This window comes from Genypterus blacodes, unplaced genomic scaffold (assembly GCF_046128005.1).
Source record: "Genypterus blacodes isolate CSIRO-AG114 ecotype Tasmania unplaced genomic scaffold, CSIRO-AGI_Gbla_v1 ptg000156l_1, whole genome shotgun sequence".
Classification (NCBI taxonomy): Eukaryota; Metazoa; Chordata; class Actinopteri; order Ophidiiformes; family Ophidiidae; genus Genypterus; species Genypterus blacodes.
In genome coordinates, this window is record NW_027466957.1 from 4604510 (window position 1) to 4625591 (window position 21082).

Here is a 21082-nt window from a genome sequence, read left to right on the forward strand (position 1 = left end):
TCAGCCCGGGCCTGTGATAACCTGCCAGAGCCCGGGATTTTAATGTCAGCCTGGAGCCACAGAAGCAGGGGCAGGCCTGGTCTCGCTCAGGCTCTAACTCATGCACTGGGAGAGGCCAGGATCCAGTTCCTCATACACTCCTTTTGTCGCCCCCTCAACCTTGAAGTTTTCCTCACAAGTCATCCAGTCCCAAGCAAACGCTTTGCACCAGGTGCCAGGGTCGGCCTCCATTCTGAAGCACAGAATACTGAAAGTGACGCTCAAGGCGTGGCATAATGTAACTTAATGGTGTTCCTGCAGAAAACACACTGGAGGTCATTCTGTTGCATCTTTTGGTAAAAACTCGGTTTATCCATTTTATCTGATTAAAATCTACACTGGACTGCATTATTTGTCTACAACATATATGTGTGCTTTATATTTTTCAGACTTTTCAATGCCATCTGCAAGAATATCCCATGTGTTCTATCCTTCATTCCACCGGAGTCTGTAACTATATTTAACCAGATTTCAGTGGTGTGAAGTGTAAGAGACATGGGGGATATTTCAAAACCACAAGTCACCTGAGTCGGAGGCTATATGCAATTTGTTCCATCTGTTTCATAATATCCACTTCATTTGGAAATTATATAGAATTATTGTTGACTTTGTTTTGCACATTATTTACAAGATCTTACAGTATATGTGATATCTGTGCTATGTGTCTGTATTTCCCTAAGGGGCATATGGCAAAGAATATTTTATGGATGTATTATCATACATAATGTGCTGTACTGAGCAACTCAATGATATAAATAAACTTCCTGACCTTGTGCCCAGTTTCTTTTTTCAACAAGAGCCACATATCTAGTCATTACAGAGTCATTATACCACCCACAAGTTCTGCCGGTTTTCACCCTTGAGCATGATTTTTTTTTTCATTAGCCAATACAGGGAATTTGAGACTCCACCCACACAAACAGCCTTTACAGTTTGGCAAATGAAGCTTATTAACAATTTAAAATATGCCCTCTCTGTAACCCACACAATAAGGCCATGAAACATGTTCATCCCTGCTAGAGAGGGAGCTCAGCTACTTCCAGCACACAAACACATCAAAGGAACAAACAAACAAAGTCGTGATTATTTGACTTTTCCAAACCTTCATTACCTCACGATGCTCGCTTGCAAAATTTGAGGTTTCTGGGCGATACTGAACTCTTTTCCCTTTATCACCAATCAATTGGAGGTCGTTTTACATGGGAAACAACGATGCCATTGTGCAAAGAAACACATTTCTGGCCCATGCTTGTATGTCCTCTAAAAAATGACTCATCTTGCACTTACAGTGACAGGCTTTTAAGTGCATTGCAGCAATCAATTCAGTCATCAAAAAAGCACATTAGCAACAGACACGTCATACTGGTTCACATATCAAGATTACCCTATATTTACTGTGCAGCAGAGGTATATTACTCAATAAACTCTCCATAAACCATTGCTACATCATCAAAAATAAATGGTAAACATACTGTCACTGGTATTATATATTTATCTGGGACTCTGGAACTTTGTACTTAAAATGCCACACAATATCAACACAGCAAAGTCACTGCAGCAGGGTCATATTTTGGGCCTTTCTTCTTAACATTAAGTACATGAAACCATATTAGTACATGTAATGGCAGTTGTTTCACTTCACTGTACATGTATCACTTCTTGGGGTAAATCTAGCAAGTGTTTCTTATGGCGGGACAAGTTACATTTTCTTTTCAACGTTTCATCATACAACACAAAATTACAATGTCAAACATACGGTCAAGTTTCTGATGTTGCTTCCCACAATGTGTGACTTCAAAATATGATGTCATCAAACTGACAGAGTAACAACATTGACATCAACCAAACTAACAAAGCCACAACAATGATGTCATACTTGTGCATAAAGTTCTTCCAATAATACTAATGACATAGATTTATTTTGCATCTTTATTGGATTTTCCACCTCAAAGTGTTGCCTTGCCTTCATGGTAACAGGATCTGAAAGGTAACTTGCCTTGTTTGCAGCTGCCTGGATTGTGTGCCACACATATTTTAGTCTGTGCAACTTCAGCTGACATGAGTGTCTGGAAGTTGCTCCTCTTCCTCGCTGTATTTCTGAGTTCAACTGTCAGCGAGGACACAGGTGAGAGCTAAAGTTCCCACAGCAGCTGTAGTTTAGTCATCAGCATAAATGCTAATGAGGATTCACCTGAAAAAGCCTGAATGTGCCGGTTGCTCTGTTCTGTATTTTGAAATGTTGTTATTCGGTTTCTATTTTCTGCAGTTGAGAAAGGTAATATTGGAGTTTCACACCACACACGCAGCACTTGGTAATTAATAGCACATATTCTGCAGTGGTGTCGAGCCCTGTCAGCACACGTTTTTGCGCTATGCTAACTAGAATTGATAGTGATGGTTCACGTCCATGTTTGACATTTGAATACCAGCTATCAGTCCATTTGGCTTAGCTGATGTTCTAGAACTAGCTATGTATCAACACCATTTTCACTCTTTTCTGTTCTGGCTGTACAGTGAATGAGAACGTCAGTGTCTATCAGCTGGGGCGGTTAGTTAAGATGCTGACACCTAAACAGTGCAAGAAGCTTCTGAAGGTCCTGAAGCAGCCGGAGAAGAACATCATCGAAAGGATTAAGAATTTGTCACCGCAAGAGAAAGAACCAACCCGAGTCAAAAGGGCCAGCGCTCGTATTCCTGGTACGTGCTCGAGCATCTCATCCTGGACATTTGTCTCATCAGAGGACAGAAACCTAAAGTACACATGAGGGGACACAAGTAGGAGTTTAGCATCGAACGCATTTCTTAGGCAAGCAAATATAAAGTGGATGTTCTGTGAAAGCCAAAACTTGCACCAGGTGCCAGGATCGGCCTCCGTTCTGAAACACTGAACACTGAGTGAAGCATTAAAGTGATCCCAGCTTGTAGGTAAACAATCATGCATCCTAAACTTTAAAGTAAATGTGAAAATGTCAAAAATGTCAAATAAGTCATTTAGCTTTGCCTAATTTAAGTAGTGGATAATAATTCTACTGTAGTAGTGAGTAGTATTGAGAGTAAAGTATCATTACAAATTTCTTTCTCTTTTTTGTAACATTTGTACTTTTTCTATCTTTTACTATCCCAAGACATTATAATTACTTTCTTTTCTATTTGTGAATCCATTTAAAGTTAAGACATTGCAGGTGTAAATATTATGAGAAAGAGCAAGTATAGGATCATCTGTACCATGGCAGAAATGAAGGATTTCACAGGGAAAGAGCAAAGCGCATGAGACCTTTCTGTTTTCTCACACATCCGGCTTAGTGTTGGGGTGGGGGGTGTCTGGTTGTAACCTGTCTGTCTGATGGCCTTATGTTTTGTCTTCACTAGCTAAGAACAATACGTGCATAAAAGACCTGAAAAATTGGGTGCAGGACAACGGCAAGCAGATGTACTTCGACAGGCTTACTCGGGCCTTACGGAGCATCAACAGAGGAGACATTGCCCGCGGTGAGAAGCAAATACAAAACCCTAAGAGTGACAAACACTAAATGTGTGGGATACCTTTAACTATTTAAACACTTTGGTGCTGCAAATTTAATGAGTCTCAAATTGAAATGGTTCACTTTCTACATACTGGATAGTGTTGTTGATTGCAACAAATCTCATGAGCAGTTCGAACAGAGTCCCTCGACAAAAGGAAATTGGAACAAAGCCTCTTTTGGGTATATTTTCAAAATTGGTTTATTTCGGTCAAGAAGGCCTCTTCAAACTTCAACACCAGCACATAATTGCTTCATTATTTTGAGATTGGTTTTAATTGGAACTTGAAAAGTGGCATACTTTGCACGCTGCCAGTCTCTGGCACGTATATCGCAGTCCAGCGTGCACAGAACTCACAGCTGAGTGGCGTTGGATAGGAGGAGGTGTAAATAATCTGACAGAGGACTCAGTGGAGCTGACACCAGCCTCGGTACAAACCATCTGCTCCTTTCATCAGCAGCATTGGAGTAAGAAAAAGAGGATGGGAAGGGATGAGTTATCATACATTGGAGGGGGGTGGGTAATTGCTTTCATGATAAGGGGTGTGTGGATGCATGTGTGTGTGTGTGTGTGTGTGTGTGTATGACAATTATCCTTCACTTGACAGCAGTTTTGAAGAGATGTGTTCATATACTGAAACTTGAATGGCTCGTGTTGTTTCATTCTGTACCAAAGGGCAGTAGTTGGTCTCCTACAACTAGAACTAATTATGTTCAGGGCAGGCCCTCGGCAAGAAAACAACAATTAAACTACACTTTTACAACCTCTCGTAAAATGAAATACATACGATTTTGGCATTGGAACTAACAATCGCCCCTGTGCTGTGTTTTTCACAGAAGTGGGAAAGAACATCAACCAGGACAAAGTCTTAAAACTGCAGCGATATGTTGAAGGCTATCACAAGTTTGTCAGCTCTTTAAACTTGCCAAAAGTCCAAGGGGAGAAAAAGAAGCCACAAGGGAAGCAGAAGGGCAGTTCAAGAAAAGGTACAAGTGTTCTACTGAAGTCTCCTCTGGGTCCATGCAGTGCTTGTTAGTGATGGAGAACCTTGATATGTGTATTATCCAGAGGTGGACATTAATTGAGAATGTTTCCTCAGTAAAAGTAACATTTTGAAGTACTTCTAATGAACTAATTTGATAGTCCAGAATGTAAACTCAAATCCGCCTTCCCCCGTTGGATTTGTCTTAATATTTTGGATCAGAAAACATGGGTTATGGATGTCAACAGCATTGTTTTTGGGTTATCCCTTTGGAGACTGTCTCGATGACAAATGATATAACGTTTCACTCAAGCATAAATCTATTAAGTGTTTAGATGAGATGCCAGATTAGATTTGGTGGCCGTGGGCATGCTTCCAACTCATTACTTCTCAACATCAACACTCCCTCACTGTATGAGGAATATTTCCCAGGGCTCCGTGATGTAATTATCACCTGTCCATTTCTTGCCACGGTCTACAGAGAGCTTCATTCAAGTTAAAGCTTAACAGAAATACTCCAGCAGTCCTCTGAGATACTAGGTGTGACCGTCTTTGTGCTCTGTGTGTGCCTGTTTCAGTCAGGGATCTGACATGGCGTGACCTGGATCTGATCGTGGTGCGGTCCCCTGTTCCACCCTACCAGAAGGGGCCGCTCGATGTAGTTTTGCCGCTGCTCTACGGTTTGCTGGTGGGATTTTTTACCACCCTCGTTGCAGTCGTCTCTGTCTTCATCTACGTAAGCCGATCAGCTCTCCCCTGAGTTACCGCTAGCTCTGGCCACAAGGTCACGGCTTGTTCGAAGATGTAATATCTGAGACTTGACTGACTGAATAAAATGCTGTGCTCTTTCTATTCCTTAACATGGTAAATAGTTTTGTCCATAATGATCAGCAAAACCAATTTAGTAGCTCAATCTAGATTCCCCGCAACAAACCTAATTATGACAAAAAAATGACAAGAATAATGCCATTTCAGATAAAGTAATTATCCCTGCTGTGTATTGCTAAAGTGGTAAGCGTTATTGCATTGCCAGTGGGTGGCTGACTAGTGGTGTGACAGATGCGCTGGAACCCAGCCCTCACACCAAAGGTTGTTCCGGTGTTACTGTGATACTGATGCCACTTTCCATTTCCCCTCCAAGTGACGGCAATGTGCCCGTCTGGCATCGAAGAACGACTAATTATCCCGCCTGGCGCCTGTTTCCCTGGAGCCTGCCGATTCCTCCACAGGCAATCCAAAAAGACTAATAACAATGACAATGCTTCCACACAATAGAGCACTATTGGTTGTAATGGCAGCTTTTGGCAGATGACAGGAAGTAAATAAAATATGAAGCTATATTTTGGAAGGCGTGAAAAAGTGAGGATTGTTAACAAACCAAAATAAGTTGATAGATATAATGGAGCAGAGAAGTGAGTTGCTTGGTCCAGAATCTGGCACCGAGGAAGAATAGAATGCATTTCCTTTTGAAAGATTTGAATTAACCTTGATGACATGCACAAACATTTAATTAAGAAATAAAAATCCAGTTATAGTTTGCTCATATCAAGGAAATTTTAACCTACTCTGCCTAGACAGTTTTATAACAGCAAGACAGAAAATATCCTTACGCCACCGCAATACCTTCTAGCTTCTTCTTGCCAGTTTTGTGCGAAATCCATACTTTCGTCGTCTTAAATGAACTAATTACTTCATTATACAAATCTGGCCTAAAGTGCTTCAGGAGGCAGACAGCTTGGATTAACAGTGGCGCTAAACAGCAATTACAGACAATTACTTCATAAATCAACATTTAAACAAATTATAGTGCCGAGCAGAGAGACCCGTACGTGCAAACACACACACAAAAAGGCCAAAAGGGCAAGATACATGTGCTCTTCATACTCACAATAATTACATTAGTTATATTATTTATTTATTCGCGTTATCATTTGAGTACAAAAATGGGTTAAATTAAAGTATATTTTGGCTTCATGGGAACTAAAAGTAGTGACATTCTATTGGTTTATTTATGACAGTACTTCAGTTTTTCCTTACTGGTCCTTGAGATCCTGTAGGTGCTGACAATGACAATTTCCCCTGCTGAGCGCTCAACTGTGTTTCTATAACCAGTGCAGAAGAAAGCCGCAGTGCTGTATGCCTGAAGACAACGCGGCAAACAGGGTCTGTGTCATGGTAGACACTCTATAGTACGAGCCAGGTCCCACCAGGAAGCTGCTCTTAGTGAAAAAAGAGTAAGTAGGTGATCGAAACACCTCGGGCCTGCTATGGCGCTCTGCTCGGCTTTTAAGATACACAGTACATTGCACAATTTCATTATCTACAAAAGGCGAGCCTGGTCACATGTTTGTCTGCAGCCTGGCCCTTTAAAATGCATTACGTTTACAGGCATCTGAGCGGCAGAAGAGGCCAACCTTCATTTCTCGCCATTCTTATGCAAAAGGATGAAGCAATCACAGACGTCATGGATGAATAGAGGAAGAATCTGACATGAAATTGACATTTACAGCCAAGGCAGAGCCAAATGTGCGAGGGGACGGTTTCGAGGCACATCCATTCTCATGTAAAATAGTTTTTTTTCTTTGTTATTCTTGTGGTTTCTTTTTTGTTATTTAATAGTTGGTGGAGCAGCGGCTTATTAAACTAGATTCTCTGAGGAGAGCACATCTGTCTCTTGTCATTGGCTCAGCTCAGCATAAGGAGTCAAGTGTTTGTCTGGATAAAATGTGGATGGACGGGACGTGATGCGTGCCGAGGGGACGCTCAGACAGAGCGGCTGTGTCCTTGATGTGCTGACGCTGAGCGTTCTGCACTGTGGCCTCTGGGGTGTGTTTAGTGTCACCCAAGGCTTTAACTTACCACTCCCTCTATTTGCATCTTCATTCATCTACAGAGCAACAGAGGTGCTGCAGTCCACATTCAGCCATCAGTCTCCCTTTGCTCAATACATATGGATCACAGAAAACAAGATCACAACTGCAGCGCTTTTCAGCTCATACTTTGTTTAATAGGCTCAACTCTAGCTTTCACAACTTCGTCTTTCATGGCTTCCTTTGGGGAATCTGAGACTTCTTCAAAGTTCTTGCTGCTGATGAGAAATGAGCAGCTCGATGGGTTTACAGATAAAGACACAGTGCCATCCTGTGGTTATGATGAGTAATTACAGCAGACTATTTCATTGTTCTATTTGAGTTCAATTTAGTTTCTCTACTTGTGAGTATTTTGTAAAGCCTCAAGTACAATGAACAGTAATCTATCATTTTCATAGAGTGGTAGCACATATTATTTACTGTTAGAGTCATTGTTTTTGTTGTTCTTTTTTTGTTGTTCTTGGTTTGGGGCAAATGCTTGCAGAATATAAACAACCACAATTATTTCTGTTGCAACAAATTCATTTTGTAACATATATTTAGTCTGAACTTTCTATAAAGACTCTCCCTCCAAGAGCAGCTGTGATGTAATTATAGCTTGAAGCGTTGCAGTTGTACTCACTTGAAATGAAAGGCTGAGGTGAGTAGACGATCATAATGTGGTGCAGTTAGACATCTGCTTTATGCAATCAGACATGTTGAATCATCAGGCATTGCTGCTGTCTCAGTTAAATGTCTCATAAGGTTAAACATGGTAAATGGCTGACAGTGCTGCAGGATGTCTTAGGGACCTGTATGCATGTAGATACTTCATGCATCCAAATCATTTCATCTATTTTGGATTTTGTTTAAACTCAGTATAAAAATTTGAACTGTACTCCCCCTACTGACCGGTTCAAAGCTAAGATTCTCCTTGGCTGGGTTCGCTTTAATCTGCGAGTTTGTCAGGCGAGATGCCTAAAAGTAATGAAGTCATCATGCAAAGTCATCGTGCAAAAGCTAATTATTAGTGTGTGATAATACTCACAACACCTCTAACATGTTGCAAAGCATCATGTGGTTTCTTCCCATGCTGTTGTGTCCTAATGAGTTCCCTTAGTGATGCGCCACACTGTGTTGTATTGTGTTGTCTTTCTTAATGTCTCCACTGATAGCGAACGGCTCAGTGAGGAGCAGTGGTATCTATGGTCACCACACTGGTTTTTATCCAATAACAAGACCAGAGGGCAAACAGCACATGCCGCTCTCTCTGTAATGAGTCCGTAGGATGATAAAATGCTGTACGGATGACGCGACTGCATATCTGCCTAACATGATATCCACACATCTCGTATTATTAGCACTATTTATTTGAAATTGCTTTATGTTCAGGTCTCAGGTTTGGAATTTAAATATACAATTAAACAATTTCTGTAGTTACAACGTCAAAACTCCTCTATTAGTGATTTGGATCAAAATAGATTGTTCTATCATTATCGTTTTATACAGGTGGATGTATTTTTGAATTGATTTCACTGCAAGCTAATAAAATTAGCATGTGCACAGGTTACAAAAGAGAAAAATGAAAATGTCAGGCAGTTTAAACAGTATTTTGCATCTCATATTTGGATGTGGCTTGATATGGCTTTAAATAATTAACCATCCTCCTGTCAGTGGCAGGCTCAATAATTGTATGGCTTAATTAATCATCAGAGAATGCTCCATTGTTGGTGCGTTTAATCGCGGTTGAACTACTGGAATGAGACAATGTGCAGCATTAATTAATATCACCTATCAGCAGTCAGATTTGTCCTCAGCAGCTTTGTAAACACACCCTGTTCCAAGGCAATACATTTTGCTGAAATTGCACAATCAAGATTTATGATTCCCTGGATGCAAACCGCTTTGTTAATGAAGCAGAATAGATCTAAGCTGCCCTATGGAATGCATATGCAAATCACCAACTGCTGTCGCTTGATTAATGTCTGATGGTCCTTATTTAAATTTCCAGAGGTTGATTTCGGTGCTGTGTCATCTTAAATCCTTGAGATAACTTGAACTCTTATAAACCGAGAACTGTCTGTGCAATTAATTTGACATCCTGTCTTCTTAGTTAAGATCTCCAAGTCTTGATTTTGAAATGTTAGAGCTTAATATTGTCCAAAGACGATGCCCATTAAGTTGGCAAGAGCTAAATGACAAGATCCCATGACTCGGCAAAGAGCTAGCAGCTGACTCTATGAAATTAGTTGCAATGGTGAAACCACTGGGCGAGTAAAGAAAAATAATACCCAAAATCCCTGCAACTCAGATTCCAAAAAGGGACCTTGTTGATTAAACCATAATGATCAATGAATGTGCAACGGGTGCTAAATTAATTTCTCTGTGAACTTGCAATTACAGGGATTAGGATTCAAGAGTCCATTATAATAGAAAATGGATTTAGCCAGAATCATTTCACAATCGAGTGTAATCATTTGACCTTTAGAAAGACTGGTATGTTTTTACGTATAGCATTGCTGATAAGGATTTATTAAATGGATCAATATCACACACAAAAAAACTCAATATAAAGCTATCAAATGAATAATAAGAGCAGCAGAACTTAATTTCAATGTAACTCGTGCAGGATGGACAGAGATAGAGATGCAACTGTAGGGTGTTTCATTTTTACATTTATAGTGCCCTTGAGCAAGGCACTTTAGTGTTATCTTGCGTTGCGATGATGTGAAGATGAAGGAAGGAAGGATCTCCGCTGACACTGTCTTTGCTTGTACAATAAGGTTTTATTATACAAAGTACAGCATCATAACAAGCACCATGGAACGCTTGTGAGAGACACTTGTCCGGTTTAGACTGGCCTGAGGTTAACTTCTCCTTTGTCCATTGTCAGCTGTACGGCCTTCCCTAGTGGAATGAATATACGTTCTTATTGAGATGCTAGATCACAGCAAAATACACCACAGCACTGAACCCCAAGAACGCCACCTACTGCGCCAAAAGCAAGAAGACATTTCCAATTACTTTTTGTTCTTTGACGATAACGCTATCTTCTCTTAATATTCAATTTTTTTTTGTACAAGCAGGACAGTGACATTTATTTAAATACTAAATTCTTGATTCAATCTGCAACACTAAGTGAGTGTTCTTCAAATCACCGTCTTACAGTGAGAAATATACTCCAATTTACATCTAAAGACCAAGTACCAAAAACAGGGCTGCTACAGGAGGTCTGATAACAGAAAGGACATGGTCAACAGCTGCAGGTGATGAAATACATAGACACACACACTAAAAACACACACTAAAGGAGATACAAGAGTTTCCCAGAGCTCCAAATTAAAGCTGATGGCTATAGAAAGCTTGTAATCACTTGCTGTGCCAATTTTGCTGCAAAGAGGAAGGAGAGCCGAGGAGCAGATGTGTGCCACAGTGTTTTAGAATGATTTCTTAATATCTTCATGAAGCCGTTCAAACCCAAACTGTGAGCCTGCTGCTGAGCTGGACACCACAGGCTTTACAGCACCTGCCACACAAATGCAAGTTAGTTGGCCCACATTATTTCCCTTTGTTATCGTCACACCAGAGTCACTGGATTATATGTTATTTGTGTTTGTGCTTGTCTATATAATAATGATCTGAATTAAATGGAAATCTCCAACCTACCCATCTAAAAGGAAGGGATAATTGTGATCTGTGGAATAGATTTTGCAAGACAACAAAGCCATTTGAAAGTGCTGATGCTGTGTACTCCTCGCTTCATTTCTGTGTGGCCTTTCCCAGACTCCTGCCTCCACGGGGGCTCAGCCAGACTGCTCAGCTGGCTGCGGCTCACAGCTGTGGCCATGCACACTCTCGGTTAATTACAGAAGCACTTCTGTATGTCTGCGCAGTCAGCAGGTTCACCCAACAGTTATTGTGAGTGACAGGAAAACTGCCTCAGAGTTCCCCTCATTATCTGCTCCAGACTATAACCTGAAGGTGGTGCTGGGGTCTGTTGTGCAGTTTAACACTGCCCCCTGTCGGTGGAGTTATGTACTGACGACTGTGATCAAACAAAGCAAATCGTTTTTATTAGGATAACTGATTGTCAGTTAAAATAAGCTCAATCAGGCAGACAATGTAGTTAAGCAACAGTAAATTTCCATAAGTGACAGTGAAAAATGTTGTTTGCATATTTTACAGAGGGCCTCTTCAGCATTCTCAGCATATCTTCATTTCATTTTCATGATGAATATCTGGGCTCAAAACATTTCCTGTAAAAACAAAACTGCTCTTAGATACAGAATAGTGGCTTCAAGATAAATACATCAACATGTTCTCTTTGTATGACTTAAAAGAAAGGAGAAAGTGCTTACTTGCTCCAGATCCACCTCTTCATTAATGTTAAAGGAAATCTCCTGATTCTCTGTCTCTGTCTGTAGCCAACACAGAGACATCTCAAGTCAGACTGGCACGTGTGAGTTCAGTTAAACGATACATAAATTGCAATAAATTTAAGAGGAAGTATGGACTGACAGCCCAGAATTTATTACTCTGAAAATCCATATTGTTTCCTCTACTTCTTAATCTCTGCCTCTAACCCTAAGCTTACAAACTCAGGTATGTGTGTATGGTGTTATGTGAACGATTTGCATGATAAAGGGTCGTGTACTTTTGTAGAGAGTCCCCCGGAGTCGTCTGCGGAGGTCTGCTGAGCAAACAGAACGGCATCGTGGACGGAAAGGAAGAGGTTACTGCGAGAAATGCTTCCTTTATCAAACGCTCCGCCTACCTCCAGTTCCTCGTACACCTGGGCTGCAGGTGGAAAAACGACAAATATCTTGAAGATATTTGCGAATGCACAGCATGCGGTGAAGCTCCTGACTTGCACATATCATTGTTCAAATAACCCGAGGCCAACACTGGTCATCCCTGGAATTGGCACATAGTATGGCCCATAACAATTTACCTTGAACATTTGCCAGGTACAATTTAATGCTGAGCATCTCATAGCTTGAGTTCATCTGTGAGAAAGGAGGAGAAAGAAGTTGAACTTGTTGAAATCTGTGCTATGACTGCATACATTGAAATCCATTCCTAAATATAAATTGAGTGTCCCACCTTCATCAGTACTTTAATGCCCATTAGGTCTATGAAACAAACCCCTGCCAAGTCCAGGATGAGTGTGTGGAAGGGCACGGGCTGAGACTCCAGTGTGGCAGCAGAGAGAGTGGCTGGCTCTTGGTCGGGCGCCTGCTCGTCTAGCTCAATGTCACCACAATGGAAGTTGACATAGCTGGTAGGAGGTTCAGGTGTGCTGGCACTGCCGTCGTTCATGTCAAAGTCATTCTGCAGCTCAAGCTGTGATACGGTCTAGATTTTGAGGAAGTACATACAGAAGTGGTGTAGAAAAGGTCATGGGGTGTATGCGGTGAATAGCTGCGCATCGGTACTTGATCCCACCTGAGGTTTCCTGGTTACCAAAGCACTGAGTGTCCTTCTTCTTGGCTCCTTGTCTTTCTTCTCCTCCTTCTCTTTTTCCTTCTGCACTTTCTTCAAAAACTTACGCCTTGCCAGGATAAGTTTGCCAGGGTCCAGTCCTGTCTAGACTCAAACACGGATAGGCAAACACTCACACACTGTGCTAATTCAAACAAAGGTGGCAAAAGAGGTCACTTTACCTTTTTGATGACCTTCTGACGGAATATTTCAGCGTTTGCAAAATAGAGCGGTGAGCAGTAGTTCACTATTTTCACCCCTTGTATCGACATCAACTGTAGAGTTAAAACAAAACAATCAGCAACAACTCCCTTTAGATTAGGTGCGACAATAAAACTTTACACATACAAGTCATTTCTATACCTTACTGTACACTTTGGGGTTTTTGTAGATATCTGTATCCATGATCTGAACCATTGCAGAACCATTACGACTACAAAGGAACACACAGTGCTGTTACAATGTGTCCATACCAGTATATAGTGAGTACATCTTGCTGTTTTGTGTCAATGACAACATGCAGCTGGCTTACAATTGTGTCTTGAATATGACCACTAGGATGGAAAAAGCCACTCCGACGGCTACCCCATACGGCAAGCTTAAGAAGAATGTGGCCAAGAAGGACACAACCCACACACACTAGGCAAGAGAGAGGAGATGATGAGGTTAAATTGCGTTAGGCTACAATATTGCACGTGAGGCATGGTTCTGACTTACACAGTCCAATTTGCTCTTCTTCCATAAGTAATAGGGGTCAGAGAGCTGTAGCAGTGTGTTCTTCAGGTTGACAGCAATCAGGGCTCCCAGCACTGACTGGAGAAACATGCCAAGAATATATATTACTTACCAAGAATTTAGTTTACTTCTCTCCATATTATTTTGCAATGCACATGTCCAGCTACTTTTGGCAGTGGTTTCAGGAAGGCTCCCAAGGCTAACATGGTTACCATTACAACCAACATGACACAGAAGCTGGCAAACTATGAGAGAGGAGAAACAAGAAGAGCAGTAGTTAGTGGGTTGTGGTGTGACTTTCTTGTAGTAGCATTGCTATTTATCTCCATAAGGCTTGACCAGAAGCACAGCACAAACCTGTGATGTCCCCCCAGCATTGTCCACAGCCAAAGTTACAGACAGGGCACAGCAAATGGCATGGATTTTAAAGAAGGACCCAAGGAAGTTGCTGCAGCCAAGAGCCAACATTTCCTGAAGGAGAATGTGCATCTTATGTTGAGAGCACACGCAGCGATTGAATTGTTAAAAGACATTCACTTTTCATTTTCTACCTGGTTGGGATCCACATCGTAGCCATGCTTGGCTGCCAGCGTCCTGCCCATAGCCAGGTTGATGACATACCCCACTATTGCTAAGGAAAAGGCTGTGCTCAACATGTCATCCCAATCACTCACTGTCGGCAGGATCGGTGTTGGAAACCTAGCAATTGAAAACTTGAATTGTAAGCTCTTTATTTATATCTATGGAAGAACTCTTATGTATGCAGATTTATACTTTACCCCAAAGCAATTTCTCCCACTATGTCCATGTGATAGCGCTCGGGAAGATGCAGTGGACCTGAGATGGCTGTGGCCACCACTACCTATGGAAAAAAAATGCCGTCAATCAATCACCTCTGCTAAACTTTAAACATGTATCCCACAGCTTATACAGAAAAAGCAACAGCTATCAAATTTAGTAATGGCAGGAATAAAGTGAATTTCAATGTATGAAATACTTACAACGACGATTTCCATGGGTACTGGGAAGGGCAGCTTGTGGCGGTAGCGTGCACTCAGCTCCTTCACTAGAATCAGAGCTGCACTGCTGACCAGAGCAAATACTAACGATGCAATGTTAGTCTGAGGGAGGCCACGACAAATGTCTACAAGAGTCTGGGACAAAGAAATCAAAAACTGCTTTACTTTGAGTCCTATATGCGTAACTGCTGCTGCACATTTTTCAATACAAAATGAAAGAGCCACTTACATATATTATCGCCAAGGGGCCGCTGTAAGGTTGCACTATAATGCCAAAGATGTACTTGAGCACTGAGATGAGGATCTGTAATCCAGCAGCAGTCATGAAGCCTCTGATGAAGGATTCCGACAGATAAATGGCGACAAACCCAAATTGCATGAGTCCAAGGCCAATCTACAAATATATAAATGATCAATACTACCTTTATGCAGAGTAAGACAATGGCATTCAAAGTTTCCTTGATTTTATGTTAGTACCTGTATGATGGCAGTGAGGCAGGCAAGGGTTCCAGATATGCCCAGACGTACTTCATTCATCCTTTCTATGTCCACTACTGTAGTATTCAGGGTGGTATTGAAATGACTGAACTGGGATTCTGGTGCCAGTCTGAGACACACCATTCCCACCATTATGCTGAGAACAGCAAAAGTACCTGGACACAGAAAACAGCATGCAACACTTTTCTTTGCTATACTGCAAACTGGGCAGAGTCAAGCAGAGTGCAGCGATCTGCACTGTGCAGGTGTAGCAACTTATCACTGTCATCACACGAAATCGGTGCACATAAATCATTCTAATTTACCTGGGACCATCTGGTGAGCAGTGCCCATGAAGAAGTAGGGAATGAGCGGGAAGAAAGAGGAATAGAGACCATTGACAGGGGGGAGGTTTGCCAGCAGGGCAAATGCCATGCCTGAAAAGAAGAGTCATTATTAAATATAGAAGAAAAAAATGGTTTGTAAGAAAAATCTGGCTGTTTTAACTTAGAGTTGACATGTGGCAGCAGGTAGCTTTAGTTAAAGACAAGAAGAAAGCACAGCCTGACCCTGGGGAACCTGAATGGTGCCGGCACTGACTCCACTGACGACATCACACAAAATATTTTCTTTCACTTTGTACTTGGGAAGCCAACTCAGTACAGGCAGGTGCCGGACTAACAAGCCCTTCAATCTGGGCACGGAGCATCTGAGGGAAACAGGCAGAGGAGAGCTCAGGTTTCTTGCTGTTACCCTAACACACGTCCAAACTTTGTATTATCTGCCAGGCCCTCTGTTTTTATCCCAACACCACGATTGTCAGAGGAAGACTTTGTGTAATAGGCAGAGACTGTTTTGATTGTGACTGCATAAGGTTGCGGTTGTAATTCTGTACCTGAATACTTTCTTCACTTTATCTCCAATAGGGAACTGTCGGTTCTTCTTGTCAAACTCTCTGTTAAAGTCTGGGAGGTTATATGCGGGCCTGTCAATCAGATAACGTGGGCGGTCCTTCTCCATGGCTACGACCTTTCACAGATTTATTTACACATGAGGAACGTTCTCTTTGACAGGTAACACAAACGATTTAAACTCAACCCTAAAAACACAATACTCTACAAAACATTTAGTTGTCATTGAGTTTCAGCACAATTTTCATATCTCTTAGATTTTACATAAATCTGGAAAATATACAGTATAGTATAGTAGTAAATGAAGTCCATAGAACCAAGGAGAGCTAATCTAACCTTGAAGGACCTGTCAGGTCAGTGGACTGGTACTTATTTACACCAGGTAAATAATGTTTGTTTGCATATGTTCACACTTAATCCTCCTCCATCCTGTATTCTGAATAGTATGAGACACTCAAATGTCATCTTAAATGCCGTTAAAGGATCCTACACTGCTTGGTTGATGGTTTTAAAACACAAAATTAACGTTAACGAGGGCACAGAGGGTTAAAAATGTTTCAGAAGTGCTGTTGGTTTTACCTTCGAGCAGTTAGAGTGAATGCTGTCACATTGAACAATGTATAATAACCAAAACGCTCTTATCTTACATTAACCTGTGTACATCCATCTCACGGATTGAAGCTTTATTGATAAAAGTGTCAAATGTTTTCAGACTTCAAAGGCTTGCATAGGCTTCATAACCCCAAAATAAATTCAGTTGAGGTAATGTTCAAATCATGTTTAAAAAGCTCCAATTAATCCTGCATAATGACAATGTTAACAGCATAAACAGTCTGAAAGCACAGTACTATACCTTAGCGAAGGAAAATGTCTTGCTCTGATGAGTGCACAACCTGCTTTGAGTCCGAAGAGAGGCTCAAGGCCATCTAAACCTTCTGGGCGGAGCTTAAAGATGACAAACTTTGGAAATGGAAACCTCCGAGTTCCCAGTGCATTTCTCAGGTAAGAGAGAAGACACCATGCTGGAATTATTATGTATTTATTATGATGCATGTTTAATGGGTTCAGTGTATGTAAACCATCCTCACATTCATTCTCACATAAACAAAAATACACGTTTACAATAATAGGCAGACATTTGATACAGCTGGAAGAACTACTTTGACTCATGAAACATATAGTGTCACATTAAAAAAAAGGTGCAACAGAGACCATAGTGTTGAAAATACATTTTCATCGCAGAAGGATTTCTACATAGTGGGCAATAGTGTGCAAAACAATGGCAGCAATATCAAAGTCTAAAGTGCAATTATTTATCAAATCCTTCCATTTTCTCTGAAGGGGAATGTAATCATTTTCAAATGGACAAAGCAAATCTCCCCCTTGTGGGAAAAAGATGAACAGCACATTGACTGCATGTCAGTCCATTTTTAAAAAAGCACCAAGTCAGAGAAGAACATTTTGTTAAAATAGAATAAAATAAGGTAGAAGGTCTGAATTCTGACCCAGGTATATGACCTATTATAGAGTAGGTATAAATATTTTTATAAGCCTGTAACATTTTTAATGTGGGATTTAATTACTGCATTTGCATCACTGAGGATGAAAGAAGCTTGGGTTGACTTTGTAAACAATGAAACAAAAGATATTTCATAAGTTAAGAAGCATTTTATGATATTATATGATATGACATGCCACTGTCAACCCACTGTTTGCAGAGTGTAACCTTAGTTTTGCTTCTCAGAGTTTTAGCAAGCTTTCATTTTAACAGCTGTGATCACAGCAGCAACAGTCAGAAAAAGCGATTTCCCTTTAAATATCTGTTGTTTTGAGAGTTAATAATTCCCAAGATAAAATCTGTCTGATAACCACATGTGAGTTCCTTCACCGGGGTCTTAGATTTAGGAGTACAGCAAGAAATCGAATATCTTGTTATTAAAAGTGGAAGAACAGGTCACCGGACAAATACAGAGCTTGTTAAGTAGGTGCAACAAGTGCAACTCCATGTAGTAAAAGTCAGGTGACATTTCGAACCTAGGGTTACCATGCCTGCTTATCCTCTTGCTGCTCTTCTTCTTTGTTACAAAAGCTTTTTGACCAGCTCCTGCTGGCAGCCTAAATCCCTCAAAGTTCATCCCAGTCTATTAAATCAGTACTGACTAGAAGTCGCTGAGGATGCTGATGTCTGCAAACTCCTGGCGGTATCTATACGAGTACAAGGACAACAGAAAGGCCCATTTGAGAGTCATGAAGCTCCACACACAGGAAAGGTAGAGGCTCCTTGGGTCGGTAGGAGCTAAGGGGCAGAAAACACAGCGATTAATCCATTTGAAAAACCACTGAATTAAGAGATAATACACAAACTGAGAACAAAACTAAGAACAATGTGGGCAGACTTACATTGCTTATGTGTGATGGCAAGAGTGAGGCAGGTGATGAACATTGTCACAGCCAAAACAGAGAAGAAAACACCAATGGCGATGAAGAAGCGGAGGCCTTTGAGCCAGGTGCGCCAGTAGTCCTGCAGGTACATGATGTGTGTGACGAGAGCCCAGAAGGCCAACACTCCTGTAAAAACAGATCAAAACACTTTGAAAATTGCCACAGAAGAGGCGTTCACGTACATCTACTGTGTGGTTGAGGAGTGAGACGTGGTACAAATCTGCCCCTAGTGTAATCTACATCAAGATAACCAAAACAACAAAACATTCACGTTGAAGAATACGGCGTCCCAATGTTGTGTGTATACGTCTTATTTATTTGCTGTCTACAGTTTGATAACATACCTGACAGGCCTCCCATCGCCGCAGTCCATGGCTGTTTAAAGGCAATATTCCAAACCAAGAACGCCGAAAATCCAACGAGTACACCAAAGGTAGCATAACCTATGCTAATGTATACTCTGTTCGTTCCCATCGTGAAACGCAACTGCAATTAGCGTCACCGAAATGTTTGCCACCAATATACGAGATAAAGATGTCAGAGTTAGCCGAGTTAGCTGCCGGTATCAGGCTACACAAACAGATTACCACATTATGTAATGTCCCAACAGAACAACGACAGAGATGGTTCTTCTCTCTGCTATACCGGAATAACGACGTCTCTTGCTAATAACAATCGGCAAACTAGTAAAAAGCCGCTAGTTGTCGCGTTTCCGACAGTCAAACACCGCAGACATCATAGTCTTGTGAATACACGAAGAGAAACGAAACGCAGAGGCAAGTGTTTATCTGGTGGAACAAAGATAATGGTTGACTCAGGCTCGGTGCGGCTGATATTCCACGACTTCCGCCGCTGTGGAAACTTATCAATGAGAAAGGCCACAATTGTGTCGGAATTCATAATGATGTCATGTCAACAGTTTATCTAATAAAGACGTAAACACAGTGTATTTATGTGTTTTCCAAGTTCTGGCTCTGCCGTGTATTACGTCTTAAAGTTAACTATCACATGTCATTGTAATATCTTTGCACCGAGGTAACGCTCAGCTCACCGAGATACCTCCTCTAGTGGAATCACGAGGAATTGCTATTTTAAATCTTTGATGACGCCACAGTTGGTCTTTTTCATGTGGAGGAATGTCTGAAGTGTTACATTCCTCCGTTGAAATAGAATAGAGTAGAATCACTATGTGTTATTTCTGTAGCGTTTATAATGTGAATCTGAAGACTTTCACCAAACTGCTGCATAGATTGTGAATAATGACACATTTGTATGTGACAGCATCTGTTGTGATATGCGGACATGAGCTGATTTAGAATTAAACTCTCTATTCATGTACAATTAATCTGGAAATAATATAATAATAATAAATAATAATAATCTCATACAAAAACTCTTTTACACCACTCATACTCTTCATTTTAAGCTCAATATACATTTTCTTACATTTTTATTATGTATGTTATACACAGTTGTATACAAAATATGTCACATGCAATGAAATACAAGAGATAACTAAAGCTGATACAGAAAATGAAAGACAAACCTATAAACAAATCTTGTCCTGAGTAAGGTCAGGTCATAACAGGTCACATGATCTCAGACTTGTATCCGGGCGGCCTCTTGTGTTTCAGCTGCACTCAGCCAAATAAATATATCAGAGGTGAAACACAGCAGATTGATTCATCTCAGTAATATAAGCATTTACCAAGTACTCCCTCCACACAACACAACAAGGTGAGGGCTTCAACATGGCCACTGTATATCTCCAATACAACATGTGCTAGTCTTCAGCACATGTTCCTGACCACAACACTGCCAGGTAAGCTGTGATGTTGGTCAGTGCAGTGACACAAGGACAGTTGAGGGTTAAGTGCCTTGCACAAAGACACTTCAATAATGACTGAAGAGGTAGACAGCTGCTTCTGCGCTATTACATTTCCCTCCAGTGATTTTTTGATCCACTCAGTCATCAAAACACAAGTGTGGAAGCTGCTGTAGTGCGGATGATAAGCTAGAGGCACTGTGACTGCTGCAGTGCTTAAACCACGATTATCTGTTACCTCTGTGTTGTCTTTTGTTTGTTTACTTCTGTGATTGATCTCAAGATGTCAGAAGCAGAACACTGTGGATGGTGTGAATGTTATGATCCTGTATTTTGTGTTTGTTCTTGTGTTGCTTGCCTGTTTTATTTTGAAGTATGTCCTGTCCTTGTTGAAATAGTCACATAAAAGCCTGACCCTAAGGGCTCACATGTGAATTTCTCTTAACAGCACAAGATCATTATTAATCTTTATGATACATTGGACAAAGATCAAGGAGAAATGCACATTATACAGAGTTTAGTCATCTGTACAGCCAGGTTAAGCTTCAAAGTGTTTCTGTGGTTGTAGTTGCAAAGCTGTCACTGTGCAAAACCCACACAACTGATAGATTTGCAGCTATGAAGTGAAACAAATTTTTGAAAGTGCAGATGCTGATTTGCTTTTTGATGTAATTCGCTCTCTCTTACACACAGATAAACACTACTGTTTCCATTTTAGTGGAGATATGCACAAATGCACAAACATTCATCCAAAGTCTCACAGTCTTGCACAGCCCAAGCCCTGGGGGGCTCTCTTCATG

General features: G+C 41.0%; 3 protein-coding genes across 3 annotated transcripts; 1 reads left to right on the plus strand and 2 right to left on the minus strand.

The window, feature by feature from the left end:
* The first annotated feature begins 2178 nt into the window (after positions 1–2178).
* Positions 2179–7170, plus strand: tmdd1 (transmembrane and death domain 1). Its single transcript, XM_076166168.1, has 6 exons — positions 2179–2736; positions 3409–3528; positions 4398–4547; positions 5122–5279; positions 6656–6777; positions 6932–7170. The coding sequence occupies exons 1-5, from the start codon at positions 2598–2600 to the stop codon at positions 6731–6733; spliced, it is 645 nt and encodes a 214-aa protein (XP_076022283.1). The 5' UTR covers positions 2179–2597; the 3' UTR covers positions 6734–6777; positions 6932–7170.
* A 4071-nt stretch (positions 7171–11241) lies between these two features.
* LOC143013355 (solute carrier family 26 member 9-like) lies at positions 11242–16946 on the minus strand. Its single transcript, XM_076166945.1, has 21 exons — positions 16869–16946; positions 16000–16133; positions 15674–15813; positions 15431–15541; positions 15105–15280; positions 14857–15021; positions 14610–14762; positions 14388–14470; positions 14160–14307; positions 13966–14079; positions 13776–13853; positions 13591–13686; positions 13406–13512; positions 13237–13306; positions 13056–13148; positions 12838–12978; positions 12496–12747; positions 12344–12398; positions 12047–12189; positions 11751–11810; positions 11242–11648 (listed from the first exon to the last, which is right to left on the minus strand). The coding sequence occupies exons 2-21, from the start codon at positions 16122–16124 to the stop codon at positions 11637–11639; spliced, it is 2322 nt and encodes a 773-aa protein (XP_076023060.1). The 5' UTR covers positions 16125–16133; positions 16869–16946; the 3' UTR covers positions 11242–11636.
* Positions 16947–17038: 92 nt separating this feature from the next.
* On the minus strand, positions 17039–19294 carry slc48a1a (solute carrier family 48 member 1a). Its single transcript, XM_076166946.1, has 3 exons — positions 18802–19294; positions 18416–18583; positions 17039–18311 (listed from the first exon to the last, which is right to left on the minus strand). The coding sequence occupies exons 1-3, from the start codon at positions 18929–18931 to the stop codon at positions 18175–18177; spliced, it is 435 nt and encodes a 144-aa protein (XP_076023061.1). The 5' UTR covers positions 18932–19294; the 3' UTR covers positions 17039–18174.
* Between the last annotated feature and the right edge of the window lie 1788 nt (positions 19295–21082).

Excerpts from the sequence above, each read along its gene's own strand:
- tmdd1 (XM_076166168.1), top strand. The coding sequence starts at position 2,598 with ATGCTGACACCTAAACAGTGCAAGAAGCTTCTGAAGGTCCTGAAGCAG. Across the intron at positions 2,737-3,408 it reads GGCCAGCGCTCGTATTCCTG|CTAAGAACAATACGTGCATA; the intron begins GTACGTGCTCGA and ends TGTCTTCACTAG. Across the intron at positions 5,280-6,655 it reads TCGTCTCTGTCTTCATCTAC|TGCAGAAGAAAGCCGCAGTG; the intron begins GTAAGCCGATCA and ends TTCTATAACCAG.
- slc48a1a (XM_076166946.1), bottom strand. The coding sequence starts at position 18,931 with ATGGGAACGAACAGAGTATACATTAGCATAGGTTATGCTACCTTTGGT. Across the intron at positions 18,584-18,801 it reads GGCGATGGGAGGCCTGTCAG|GAGTGTTGGCCTTCTGGGCT; the intron begins GTATGTTATCAA and ends CTGTTTTTACAG. Across the intron at positions 18,312-18,415 it reads TGCCATCACACATAAGCAAT|CTCCTACCGACCCAAGGAGC; the intron begins GTAAGTCTGCCC and ends TCTGCCCCTTAG.
- LOC143013355 (XM_076166945.1), bottom strand. The coding sequence starts at position 16,124 with ATGGAGAAGGACCGCCCACGTTATCTGATTGACAGGCCCGCATATAAC. Across the intron at positions 15,814-15,999 it reads AAAGTGAAGAAAGTATTCAG|ATGCTCCGTGCCCAGATTGA; the intron begins GTACAGAATTAC and ends TGTTTCCCTCAG. Across the intron at positions 14,471-14,609 it reads TACCCATGGAAATCGTCGTT|GTAGTGGTGGCCACAGCCAT; the intron begins GTAAGTATTTCA and ends TTTTTTCCATAG.